This window comes from Brienomyrus brachyistius, chromosome 3 (genome assembly GCF_023856365.1).
Source record: "Brienomyrus brachyistius isolate T26 chromosome 3, BBRACH_0.4, whole genome shotgun sequence".
NCBI lineage: Eukaryota > Metazoa > Chordata > Actinopteri > Osteoglossiformes > Mormyridae > Brienomyrus > Brienomyrus brachyistius.
Genome location: NC_064535.1, coordinates 3,776,878 through 3,787,621, shown reverse-complemented (window position 1 = coordinate 3,787,621; position 10,744 = coordinate 3,776,878). Strand labels below are relative to the sequence as shown.

Below are 10,744 nucleotides of genomic sequence, written 5' to 3'. Positions count from 1 at the left end.
TTTCATTTTAATGTATGAAAAAAAAAACATATATATTTAAGAACCTCCAAAAATATTCAAGTCTAGTCCACGTAAAATGTATCCTCTAATGGCACAGAGAAAATTAAAAAACATGATTATGTGTTTAAAGGAATAATTAAAGTTTCAGCAACAGAAAGGAAAAATCACATGTTTGGACCCATACATCATCGATCACACATCCACTGGAAATAAGCAGGGCAATATGCAAATGAGGTTTCAGGTTCTTATAATTTATTGCAGTTAGCACACAATTTAAAAATTTCACCAACAGCACACCAAAAAGTACAAAACTAAACAGGCTCATAAATTACTCCCCTTGAGAAAATAAAACATACTATGATTGTCAAAGCTAAATGTCTACATCCAAAAAATAAACAATGAACAATGTCAATGGAACAACACTTCAGAGGGATGGCCAATAAAAGTGAGTATTCTGAATTAAATCAGCTTCGTTTCAGACAGTGATTGTCTTTTTCTGACAATTATTTTCACCCTCCCTTTCCTCTTTACAGTGTCCCCTACATTTCAACCTTTTTTCATTTTTTTTAATAATTTTTTTTTATTTTTTATTTTTTTACACCAGACCTTTCCTGTTTTCAAGTCACCAAAGATAAATGGAGATGCTTAACAGGTTATTTTTTTTCACAGCTTTCTTCTGTTAAGGAAAATATCAAATAAAACAGTCCAGTAATACACAATTTGATGCCAGTAATAAACTTCAGAACAAAAACAAGCCGTTTACAGTAGTTTAAGGCCGTCAAGTACAATTAAGAAAAAGTAAGCTAAAAAAAAAACCAAAAAAACAAGAACTAAACCACAGATGATGTTCTTTTTTTCCATGATATTCCATACAAATTACTGGTGAGTGCAAATGGGGGAGAATTACCACTGTGCAAAATGCTAATTGCCATGTGCGGTGTGTACGGAGTGTGGTCTTCACCAGCTGATGTAGCTCTCACATGCTCTGCAGAGTAAACCGACCCCCTGAGCTTGGAAGGACTAGCCAGTCGTTCCAGCAGTAGTACAGAGCCCAGCACCTCTCGTGCATACAAGCGACCTCCAGTCGAGCCAAAGCTTTAGCATTTCGTCTTTCACCTCTCAACCTAGGGCAGGGATTTTCTATTTATTTATTTTTAAATAGTTATTTTTTTTCCCCTTTTCTCCCAGAGAGAGAGAAAGAAAGAAAGAGAGAAAGAGCGAGAGAGAGACAGAAAGAGAGAGAGAGAGATAGAGAGCGAGAACAAGTATGATCCAGGCTGTGTGGCCTTAATGCGTCTTGGAATTTCTCAGGAAAATTGCGGACAGTTTCGCTGAAGGGAATATCGACTGTGAACGTTCACGAAAGCACAAAAACGCGAAAGCCACATGTCGAGCCATTTTATACAGTTTTGTTAGCACCATTTCTCCCCCCCCCCAACAGGAAGCAGTTCTTTGAAAATAATCCTTTACAAAACATTTGTGTCCAATTGAAACACAAAATCGCTAAAGATAATTCTGCCTTCTGTTATTGTAAAGATTTTCTCTGATGTATTAACAACCCCAAGGGCTTTGGAGCAAGACATGTTTGTTTCCATAAAGGACTTCCATACCTAGAGAGACATCTAAATGAGGTTGAATTTTATACTAGAGGAAAAAAAAAATCAATTATTCCAAGTGTGTTCTGGTCAAGTGTGGTCTCTTGAATGCCAGGTGCATGCCTGCATATATCTATGAGGGAGAAGTCCGCAACGCTTGCGTGGGAACACTCATGTTCACAGACACGTACAGATGCATGGGAGTGTGACAAAATTAGATTTCACAGACTCTTTTTTTTCAGCTGTTTGCGTGAAATAACTTCAGGTGTATTCAGGCTCGTGCAGGTGAGTTTTTCTAAACAGAAAAAAGACCTCAGCTTTTCAAGTTCGAAGCAAGTGCCAAATCAAAACATAAATAAATAAATTACTGACAAAGAAGACAGCTTACTTCTTAAATATGAGATTAAAATAAAAAATGAAAAGGTCGATCCTTGTTTTGATATAGACAGCAGATGCGGACCTGAACTCTTGACAGTCCAGCAATGCAGAGCTTGACAGACTGATAAGTCTTCGAAAGGATAAGCCAGTGCTAGCGTGTCCCCTACACTGAGGATCTGTCAGACGGAGGTCGCAAACTGGTACAATTCTACACATACTTAAAACTTAACAGTGCATTTGTACAAAATCTTCTCTGTCCCACAGATCAATCCATAGGAGCTCAAAACCACATAATAAAGGGGAAAAAAAATCTATTTTACCCAGAAATTAAAATCAATTAATTTAAAACACACTCTCCAGATGCAAAACAACAACAAAAAAATCTTAAAATAAATCAAATTCATGCATTTTTCCATAGCTGTTACATTTACGATTTTAACAGACTGAACCTGGGAATATTGGCACAGCCTGTCTGGTATCTGATCAATTACAGTTTACAGTAATACAGCAATTCACATGTTTTATTATACAGCTTGGACTTCATGCAACAACAGATCCCATTTGAGACAGAAAAATATCTCCTTAATCACTATAGAAATCTATACAGTCAACATAAGATTTTTTTTTTTTCGTTTAACAAGGGATATGTCTAACGACGGTAACTATGCAAGTAAAAGCAAAGTCAATTTATCATAATTATAAAGAATAAAAAAAAGATTTAAAATTGTCAAAAAAGGATGCTGTACATTGCATGATTACCATATTGTCTTTCATCAGTCAAGTTTCCTACTTTACATACAAAAAAAAAGCCTTACGTTCAGTAATGGAAGTGTTGTATCTGTCAGCAACCAGGCTTCCTTCCAAAATATAACTGAAGATCACCAGGTATGAGAAATGCCAAGGAAAGTACAGTAGTGCACAGTACACACACAGATACGCACACATACGTGGATATGTGCTCTGCTGTGTATTTACGTTCACAGTACCCGTTTAGTGTATTTATATCTTTTTTTTTTCTCTCTCCAGTGTGTTATTTGCGATCTTCAAAATGGTGTGAAAAATTTGCAGTTTTACAAATAAATTTGCCAACAGAGAGCTCAAGAGCACATAAAGTCTTGGATGCATTATACTCTGGTCTCAAAAGGAAAAAGAAAGGAAACTAAATATAAGTGTTTAACAAAAAAAAAAAAAAAAAAAACAATTATTGACACCAGCCTCTTGAGTCTGTGTTTCTGTACAAAACCTGAAAAAAATTTCCAGTCACTTTAAGGGAACAATATACAATTATAGAATTAAATAACAGGAAATAAACATCAGCAGTAACATTTTCGATGTGCTACTAAAGTGCAGTTTAGCAAGGTTTGCGCCGAAAAGGACGAGAAACATGACTGATTTAGACTCTACCGCTGACCTCTGGCCGTCCCACATCCCCAGCCCCATTCCCTTACCTCTCTGCCAGGTAACATAATTCAGATTTCTCTAGAACTCAAAAAGGAGTCTTTTTTTGTTGCCTTTTTTTCCTGTCGCTTGTCTTCTGCTGTTCATTTCCACAGTTCCTGAGAGCTGTCCTCAAGAGCCCAGTCCCGCACGTTGGGCAGGTTAAGGGCCTCGCTCTTGACAGAGAGCGAGTTGACCAGTTCGCAGTGGAACTTGCGGATGTGTCGGTAGAGGTCCCCGGACTGCGTGAAGCGGCGCTCGCACCACTTGCAGGCGTGCGGCTTCTCGCGGGTGTGCACCACGGCGTGCCGGCTCAGGTTGTGCGAGTACTGGAAGCTTTTGCCGCACGTGGCGCAGGTGTAGGGCTTCTCGCCGGAGTGAGTCCGCTCGTGCCGCTTCAGCGTGTACATGCAGGAGAAAGTCTTGCCGCAGATGGAGCAGGTGGGTACGTTCACATCGCCGGCCGGCTTGGAACGCACTCCCTCCTGCTCGCGGAAGTGCGTGCTGAGGTGGATCTGGAGGATGTGGGGGCTGGGGAAGACCTTACTGCACAGGGGACACATGAAGATCTGACCATGGGGGGCACCCAGCATGTTGGAGACGTAGGGCAGCAGGGAGCCGTCGATGGCGGCGGCCTCGGCCTGCGCCCGCTCGCTCTCGGGACTCAGCATCTCGTCGTCCTCGCTGGCCTTGTCCTCCCGCTCCAGCTCACCGGCCAGCGAGGAATCGCGCAATGCCGAAAGGTGCGCCTCGTAGCCCAGCCTGCGGTGAGTGCCGGTGGCACCGTTGGTGCTGGGCGGCGGCTCCTTGACACCACTGTGGTCCATCTCGTAGTCTCCGCCGGCCAACTCCTCATCGTCGGAGCCCGTGTCCTTCTCCACCTTCACCTGCACCAGGCCACCTGGGAGGCCGTCGGAAGCCGGCGCACCGCAGTAGTAAGCGTTACTGGGGGTGCCGGTGCCGGTAGCCACCGCCTCTCCGGGAGTCCCAGCCAGGCTGGACTTCACCGAGAGGTCCAAGGCGCAGTCGGCGTCCACGGCAGCCCCGTGGGAAGAGGCCGAGCGGCGGGACAGGGAGCCGGCGGAGCTGCACGGGCTTCCGGCAGGCGACGGCTTCCCCGCATCCGCTGCGTGCGTCTCCGCCTCCCCGCTGCGGGTGCCCCCGGGAGTCCCGGCGGGGTCAGAAGGCAGCCGCATCCACATGCTGCCCGGCTCATGCAGTGGGTCCCTCTTGGCGTCCAGGTCCTCGTCGTCACTGGGCAGTAGGTCTCCGGCAGCCGGGTGGCCCGTGCTGCCCTCCGAGAAGCTCTCCACCTTATCGGAGCAGCTGGAGGCGTCCTCCTCACGCCGCGTGCTGTCCGCCTCAGCCGTGGCCTTCTGCTTCAGCTTCTTCTTGCAGACCTTGACGATGTCGTACATGTGGAGGTAGCTGGCAGCAGCCAGCACGTCCTCCACGGGCAGCGCTTTGAACTGAAGCTTCCCCTCGTACATGAATTCGAGCAGGAGCGCAAAGGCCGGCGCCGTGACAATGTCGCTGTTCAGATGAACAATGTCCCTTTTGTCCAGCTGGTCCTTGTAAAAGAGGTGGAAGTACATGCTGCAGGATGCCAGCACGGCACGGTGGGCCCGGAACTGGGCATCGCCGACCAGCACGGTGGAGTCGCACAGGAAGCCTTGGTGCCTCTGCTCACTCAGACACTGTAGCAAATGTCTGCTGTGGTCTGGAAACTCCATGCTGTCTTCATAACCTGAAACAGACAGCAGATGTTAGAGTCCCTCCAGGACAACTATTGTTTAGTTTCAGCATTTACTCTTTTTCCTCTTTTCTTCTGAAGCTCTCAAGTTCTCTCTCTCTCTCTCTCTCTCTCTCACACACAAGACACACAGAAACACACTTAAAAAAAAACTATGAAAAAACCCCCACAAAATCCTGAAAATGCCTCAGAAAACAAAAACCTTTTTTTGCCGTAATAGTCAAAAAAAGAAAAAAAAAAAAAAAAACAGTCAACTGGATGACCCCCTTTAAACTCTAAGAGGTCTATTTCCCTGAGCCATCTCTCGCTGGCCACCGTTAAGACGTCCAAACGATCCTCGCACCAGGACAACTCGCATTATGTCTGACTTATTCACAAAGCAACTGGTGATAGGTGCCTCTGGTGATCTGTGGCTGCCTGGGCTCACACCAGGCAAGGCACAACTGCTGCCCTTTTATACACCGAAATGCCCGTTGTGGCCACAGCACCGGCTTGCAAACCCGCGGTTTTACAGTCAGCGCTCAGACCGGGTTTATGCTTAATATAGCCCGCCCTGGATAAGGCGCAGCTTTTAAGTAACAGGCTTTCAGGTACATACCACACACGCGAGAAATCTTTTTGTACACTTTACGTTATGTCTAAGGGCAACTTAAAGGACTATTCTTCATTCAAAACACAGCAAGCGGTTAAGTGTAAAAATCTTGGATTTACAATTGCAACCCATATCAGCAAAAATTAAAAACCGAATCATACATTCTTAAAAGTGGAAGATTAAAAAAAAAACTAAAATAATAATAAAAAAAAAAACCAACAAATTATTTGGAATGCAAAAAGTGAAAAAAATAAATCACACCTGTTACCCATAAACACCGAGAGCTGGTCACAAAAGTATGTGCAGGAGCAATTAGAAAATGCTAATTCTTCACTTAAATCTGGTCAATTCATTGTGCGGCTCCCACATCAGACTCCAAATTTTCTTAATGAGACAAGCTTAGAGGGACAATGCTGTTTACACCCCCCGCACACACTCCCCCCTACCCTTGCCTAGCCATCCCCCCAGCCAGCAACCCCTGCCCCCATCCTTCGAGAAACTGCACATCTTAAACCAAAGAAGAAAAAAAAAAGGCCAGAAGATTTACAATACAATCACTTTAAGTGCCCTGTAGTCTGCATCAATCCCTAATCCCTAAGATGGCTATAAATAAAGGCTACAGGACAGCTCACAAGGTAGCGGCGATCAAATTAGGAGGGTGCGAGGACAGGGAGGAACGAAGGAGTAAGCTTATAAACATCTGATCCAGCTGACTGGGGCCATATGGCAGCTGCTGCCCAGATAAAGAGATTAAGACTAGGCAAAGTGCGCTTACAGCTGTCTGGCCAATTCAGGCAGCTCAAATCTGCAAGTTCTAAATTAGTCACCAACAACAAAAAAAGGGGAAAAGGGAAAAAAGGGACTTACAAATGAAGTCACAGTCAATTTTATATATATATAAAAAATCCATACATTCTCTTTTCTCCGGTCATTACCAAGCACATTGGCTACCGGATGCGTTAAGCACTCCGTCTGTACTGCTATTTCCGAGAGCCGAAAAGCACAGTTTTCTGTTGTCTTCTTCACACTTAGACGCATTTGTCAACCATATATTTAGCCTAGATTACAGCCGATAGTGTTATACATGAGAACAGACAAGCGCATGAAGCGATGGGCACACTTTATGGAACTACCGCGAAGGTTAGCGCAAAACCTCTCAAAGCTAAACCGCTTTCCGAGCGCAAACTTCACTAAAAAAGCTTCCACAAAACTAACAACGACAATAATAGTAATAAAACCGCTATTGCTGTTATCATCATAATAACAAAAACGCTGCTCCCAAAAGCACTAAGTCAGTCACGGTTCACAACGTCACAGACATGCGATGGGATGGAACAAACAACCTCTCATCCTGTCTCCAGCCACCGCCGGTCCTCTCTCCAGTCCGGGAACACAAAATCCTTCACTTCCCATGCCGGGAGCCCCTGACCTTCGGAGTGAGGCAGTGCGGATGGGAGCCGGCGGCCCCCCCTTCCCCAGACACAAACAGCCCTGTGTTCAGATGCCCCCTCGCGCAGTACCTGCAGCATACATCAACTCGATTAAGTCCTCTGTTCTAGCAGATCGGGAACGGTGGCTGCTCCTTTTGCCGATTCGTAGAGGAGGTTGCGGGGGGAGCGGGGGGTGGGGGGGGGGGGGGTGAGCTGAGCTGGTTGGAGGGTGGGGGGGGTACCGCCACAAAAAAAAAGGGGGGGGGGGGAACACACACAATCAAGCTGCGAGAGACAGATGCAAAGTGGAGAAGATGTTGGAGGGGAATGAGATACCTACTCCGGCACACGAATGCGAGTGCTCACTAACTCCCAGCCTGCACTACAATAAAAGACGGGGGGGGGGGGGGGGGATGGATGGCAGCTTGTCAGCTGGTCTGACATCACGTTCAGATGGAAATGCTACCTCCAGCTGTGCTCCTTTTACTGCCATATGCTGCTCCTCTACACTCCTGCCACCAGCTTCTCCTTAACACAACTTTGTTTCTCTTTCCCTCCTTCAAAAAAGGGGGGTGTCAGTGTAGTGAGGTGTTCCTGCTGAACACCGGCCAGCCTTCTCAACTTCTAATCTCCAAGTTTTACAAAATAGGTCTGTGTGAAAACCGACACTTTTTCCTAACCTACTTTCCTGCACAGAGAATTTAAATACCCTCAAGTCCCCCCCCCCCCCCCACTACTCTCCTTCCAGTAACCATAAACAAAGGCCAGCAGAGCACATTTGCAACTGACAGATCCACGCAGATGATATTGTTTTCGACTTTTGTACGGTTCACTGCCTCGCCAGAACCGTCATTCATTTTACACACCCTCTGGACAACTAATAGAAAAAAAAACTAATAAAGAACAATGGCTACAACCATATAGAGCCCATGATTAGACATTTAAAAGAAAACAAAGAATTCATAATAGAAAGACTAAAACTTTGCTACAATCTTCCGATTTAAATATGCAAGTGCTCGGTTTTTGCGTGATACTTCTTCCTCCCAGTTGTTTTTTTTTACTGTGAGAACATATGCACTACGGTTCCCCTTTACCAACAACAGCCAAATTAAACGAAGAGCCTATAAAAAGCAACCGATATCTCATCAAATTAGAAAGTAGGAGTCGTACAAATGAAGTTTCCGCTTCGCTCCGTTTCAGCGAGGAAATCCATTGGAGCGAAGCCGGACGCGGCGCGGGTCTCTTACAGAAATCGGTGTGAGAAACGACATCTCCGGACAGACATCTGTCTCCTTCCTCAAAGCGCGATCACAGCAGTTTCACCTACGGCGAGTTCCGTTCTCTCATCACCCCCATATCGGCGATCATAAAAACCCCAACTTTCAAACATTTGGCAGATTTAGGTAGGGTTACAGTCTGCGCTGATCTGTGTGGGAGCGGCCGACAAGCAGATAAAAGACGTCCGAATCATCTGCCCGAGGAGGAAGAAAATGCATAAATATACATAAATTAAGACAAATGTTGAATAAACGTATGTCTGTGCTATGCAGTGCGCACCGATTCCTGTGCACTACGCTTTCGGGGTCTCCGTGTGAATTTCTGCTTGCAGCAGTAGTGCAAAGACCCCCAATTTTTTAAACTTCATTTCACCGATGATTTCATCACATGCTCTCTTTATATATATGTGTGTATATATACATATGCTCACGTGTTTCAATGTAAAACGAAGAATGTGGGATATTTTTATAAGCCAACGTCTCGTGTTTATTTCCTCTCTGAAATTACTATGTATCAGGTCATACTGTTTAATTAGTCGTTACTATGGAAGAAACTTTTTTGGTCATGTTTTCAAATGCAATTACAGAAACACCGAAACAGACCAAACACAAAAAGGATTTACTATTTTATAATTCACTTCCATTCCAAACTTTATTGTATTTCTTACTAATAATGCACCGGACGCTTGTGATTGAAAGAGCGGCTTTATTTTATTATCGTCTGTTTTCTCTCAATGACCAGGTAGGCTAGCTATGAAATCCCGTCGCCTCCCAGGCTTGGAAGAAAAACACAAGCGCTTTCCAGCCGGCCAGCAAAGTGGCGCTTTCCAGTCGTCAAAAAAAACACAACACTGGCGAGCTAATGATATACAATCTCTCTCTCACACACACACACACACGCGCGCACGCACGCACACACACACTCTCTCTCTCTCTCTCGCGCACACACACACACACACGCGCGCACACACACACTGACCCAAGCACAGTCACAGCTAAGGGAAAAAAGTAACCGACCAACCTGCTGTATTTCTGGCTCTCACACAGGCCCCGCCGCTTCGCTGGGACGCATTAGACGGTCTTTGAGTATCTAACATCGTAACTATTTTGTACCGGAGACGGGAACTGTCGTTTAAAAAGCAGCGTTACTTTTTCCCCGTTCAGCCCACCCATTCGCCTTACCCCCCCCTCCCCTTTCATCTCCTTTTAAAAAGACACCCGTATTAAAGGCACTTACAGACAACAAGCTCCCGCTTCTTGAGTCCGTGAAATACTCTCGGTTGAAAAAAACAACTCGATTGACTTTCAGCAGCTCTCCATAACAACCTGCGGCGGCGGAAAGACGGAGCCAGCGAGCGAGGAGAGAGAGAGACGAGCTGCGGCAGCCAGATGTTTCCGAGCTGTTGCTACTCAACTCTCCAGCTAGGGGGGAAGGCGACCGACTGGCGTTGGAAGGAGCCAATGGGGACGGCGGTAGGAAGCGCCAGGGCAAATCGGAAGCGGCCGCCGAGGGGCGAAGGGGGCGGGACGTCTGTCCTCGGCGTAGGTTGACACCAGGCAACAGTGAGAAGGCAGAAAAAAAAGAAGGGCCGAGCGAGCTGGTTCCTCGAGCAGACTGGCGCAGGGCACAGAGCGAGAGAGCGAGCGAGAGAACGCAATGTTACGTGGGTACTGTAGTCACGGCTCGGCCGAAAGGCTACGGAGGAGAACAGGTGCACTGCCTCCCTGGCCGCGCTTCCACCATCCTCCAGAAAACTCCGCGGGGTGCGACGTGACTGCGATGAAGCCGCCGGGAGTGGAGGCGTGAGAGAATGCGTTTAATTACGTATAATTATTTAAACAAGTACAAATGCTTATTTTAGTCGGATTAGGTGAAGTTTTACCTTGTGTAATATTCTTTATATATGCTTCTTTTTCTTCGTCCTTTAAGTAAGCGTTCATTCATACAGATCCAGCTTCTGGGTTAATGTTCTCCACTGTAATTTGAGCATTTATCTGTGCCATTAAACTCAAAGGTGTTTTATTGAGTTCAAGTGTATAATTTGAATATTTATATCAGTAAAAAGAGTCCTATTATTGAAGATTTTGGACATGATTATAAAATTATAACGCGAGCTGGCTTAACGTTAAAGTCTTGACACACAATAAAAAGGAAAAAAGGGTTACTGTGTAAAACTAGAATTTTGTCAGTAGTATACACCTATGCATTGCCAATATCAAAATTCACATCGATACACTTTCTATACCGTCAACTATACTTGTTTTCGTGCAGAAATCTTAAA

At 45.4% G+C, this 10,744-nt stretch overlaps 1 protein-coding gene across 5 annotated transcripts; it reads right to left on the bottom strand.

Moving 5' to 3' along the window:
- Window positions 1-230: 230 nt before the first annotated feature.
- Window positions 231-10,010, bottom strand: zbtb18 (zinc finger and BTB domain containing 18). 5 transcript variants are annotated; one of them, XM_049008996.1, is made up of 2 exons: window positions 9,700-10,010; window positions 231-5,157 (listed from the first exon to the last, which is right to left on the bottom strand). In XM_049008996.1, the coding sequence occupies exon 2, from the start codon at window positions 5,141-5,143 to the stop codon at window positions 3,515-3,517; it is 1,629 nt and encodes a 542-aa protein (XP_048864953.1). In that variant the 5' UTR covers window positions 5,144-5,157; window positions 9,700-10,010; the 3' UTR covers window positions 231-3,514. The 5 variants fall into 5 exon arrangements, with proteins under 5 accessions (XP_048864953.1, XP_048864950.1, XP_048864951.1 ...); XM_049008993.1 differs by lacking the exon at window positions 9,700-10,010 and adding an exon at window positions 9,484-9,640; XM_049008994.1 differs by lacking the exon at window positions 9,700-10,010 and adding an exon at window positions 7,099-7,370.
- Between the last annotated feature and the right edge of the window lie 734 nt (window positions 10,011-10,744).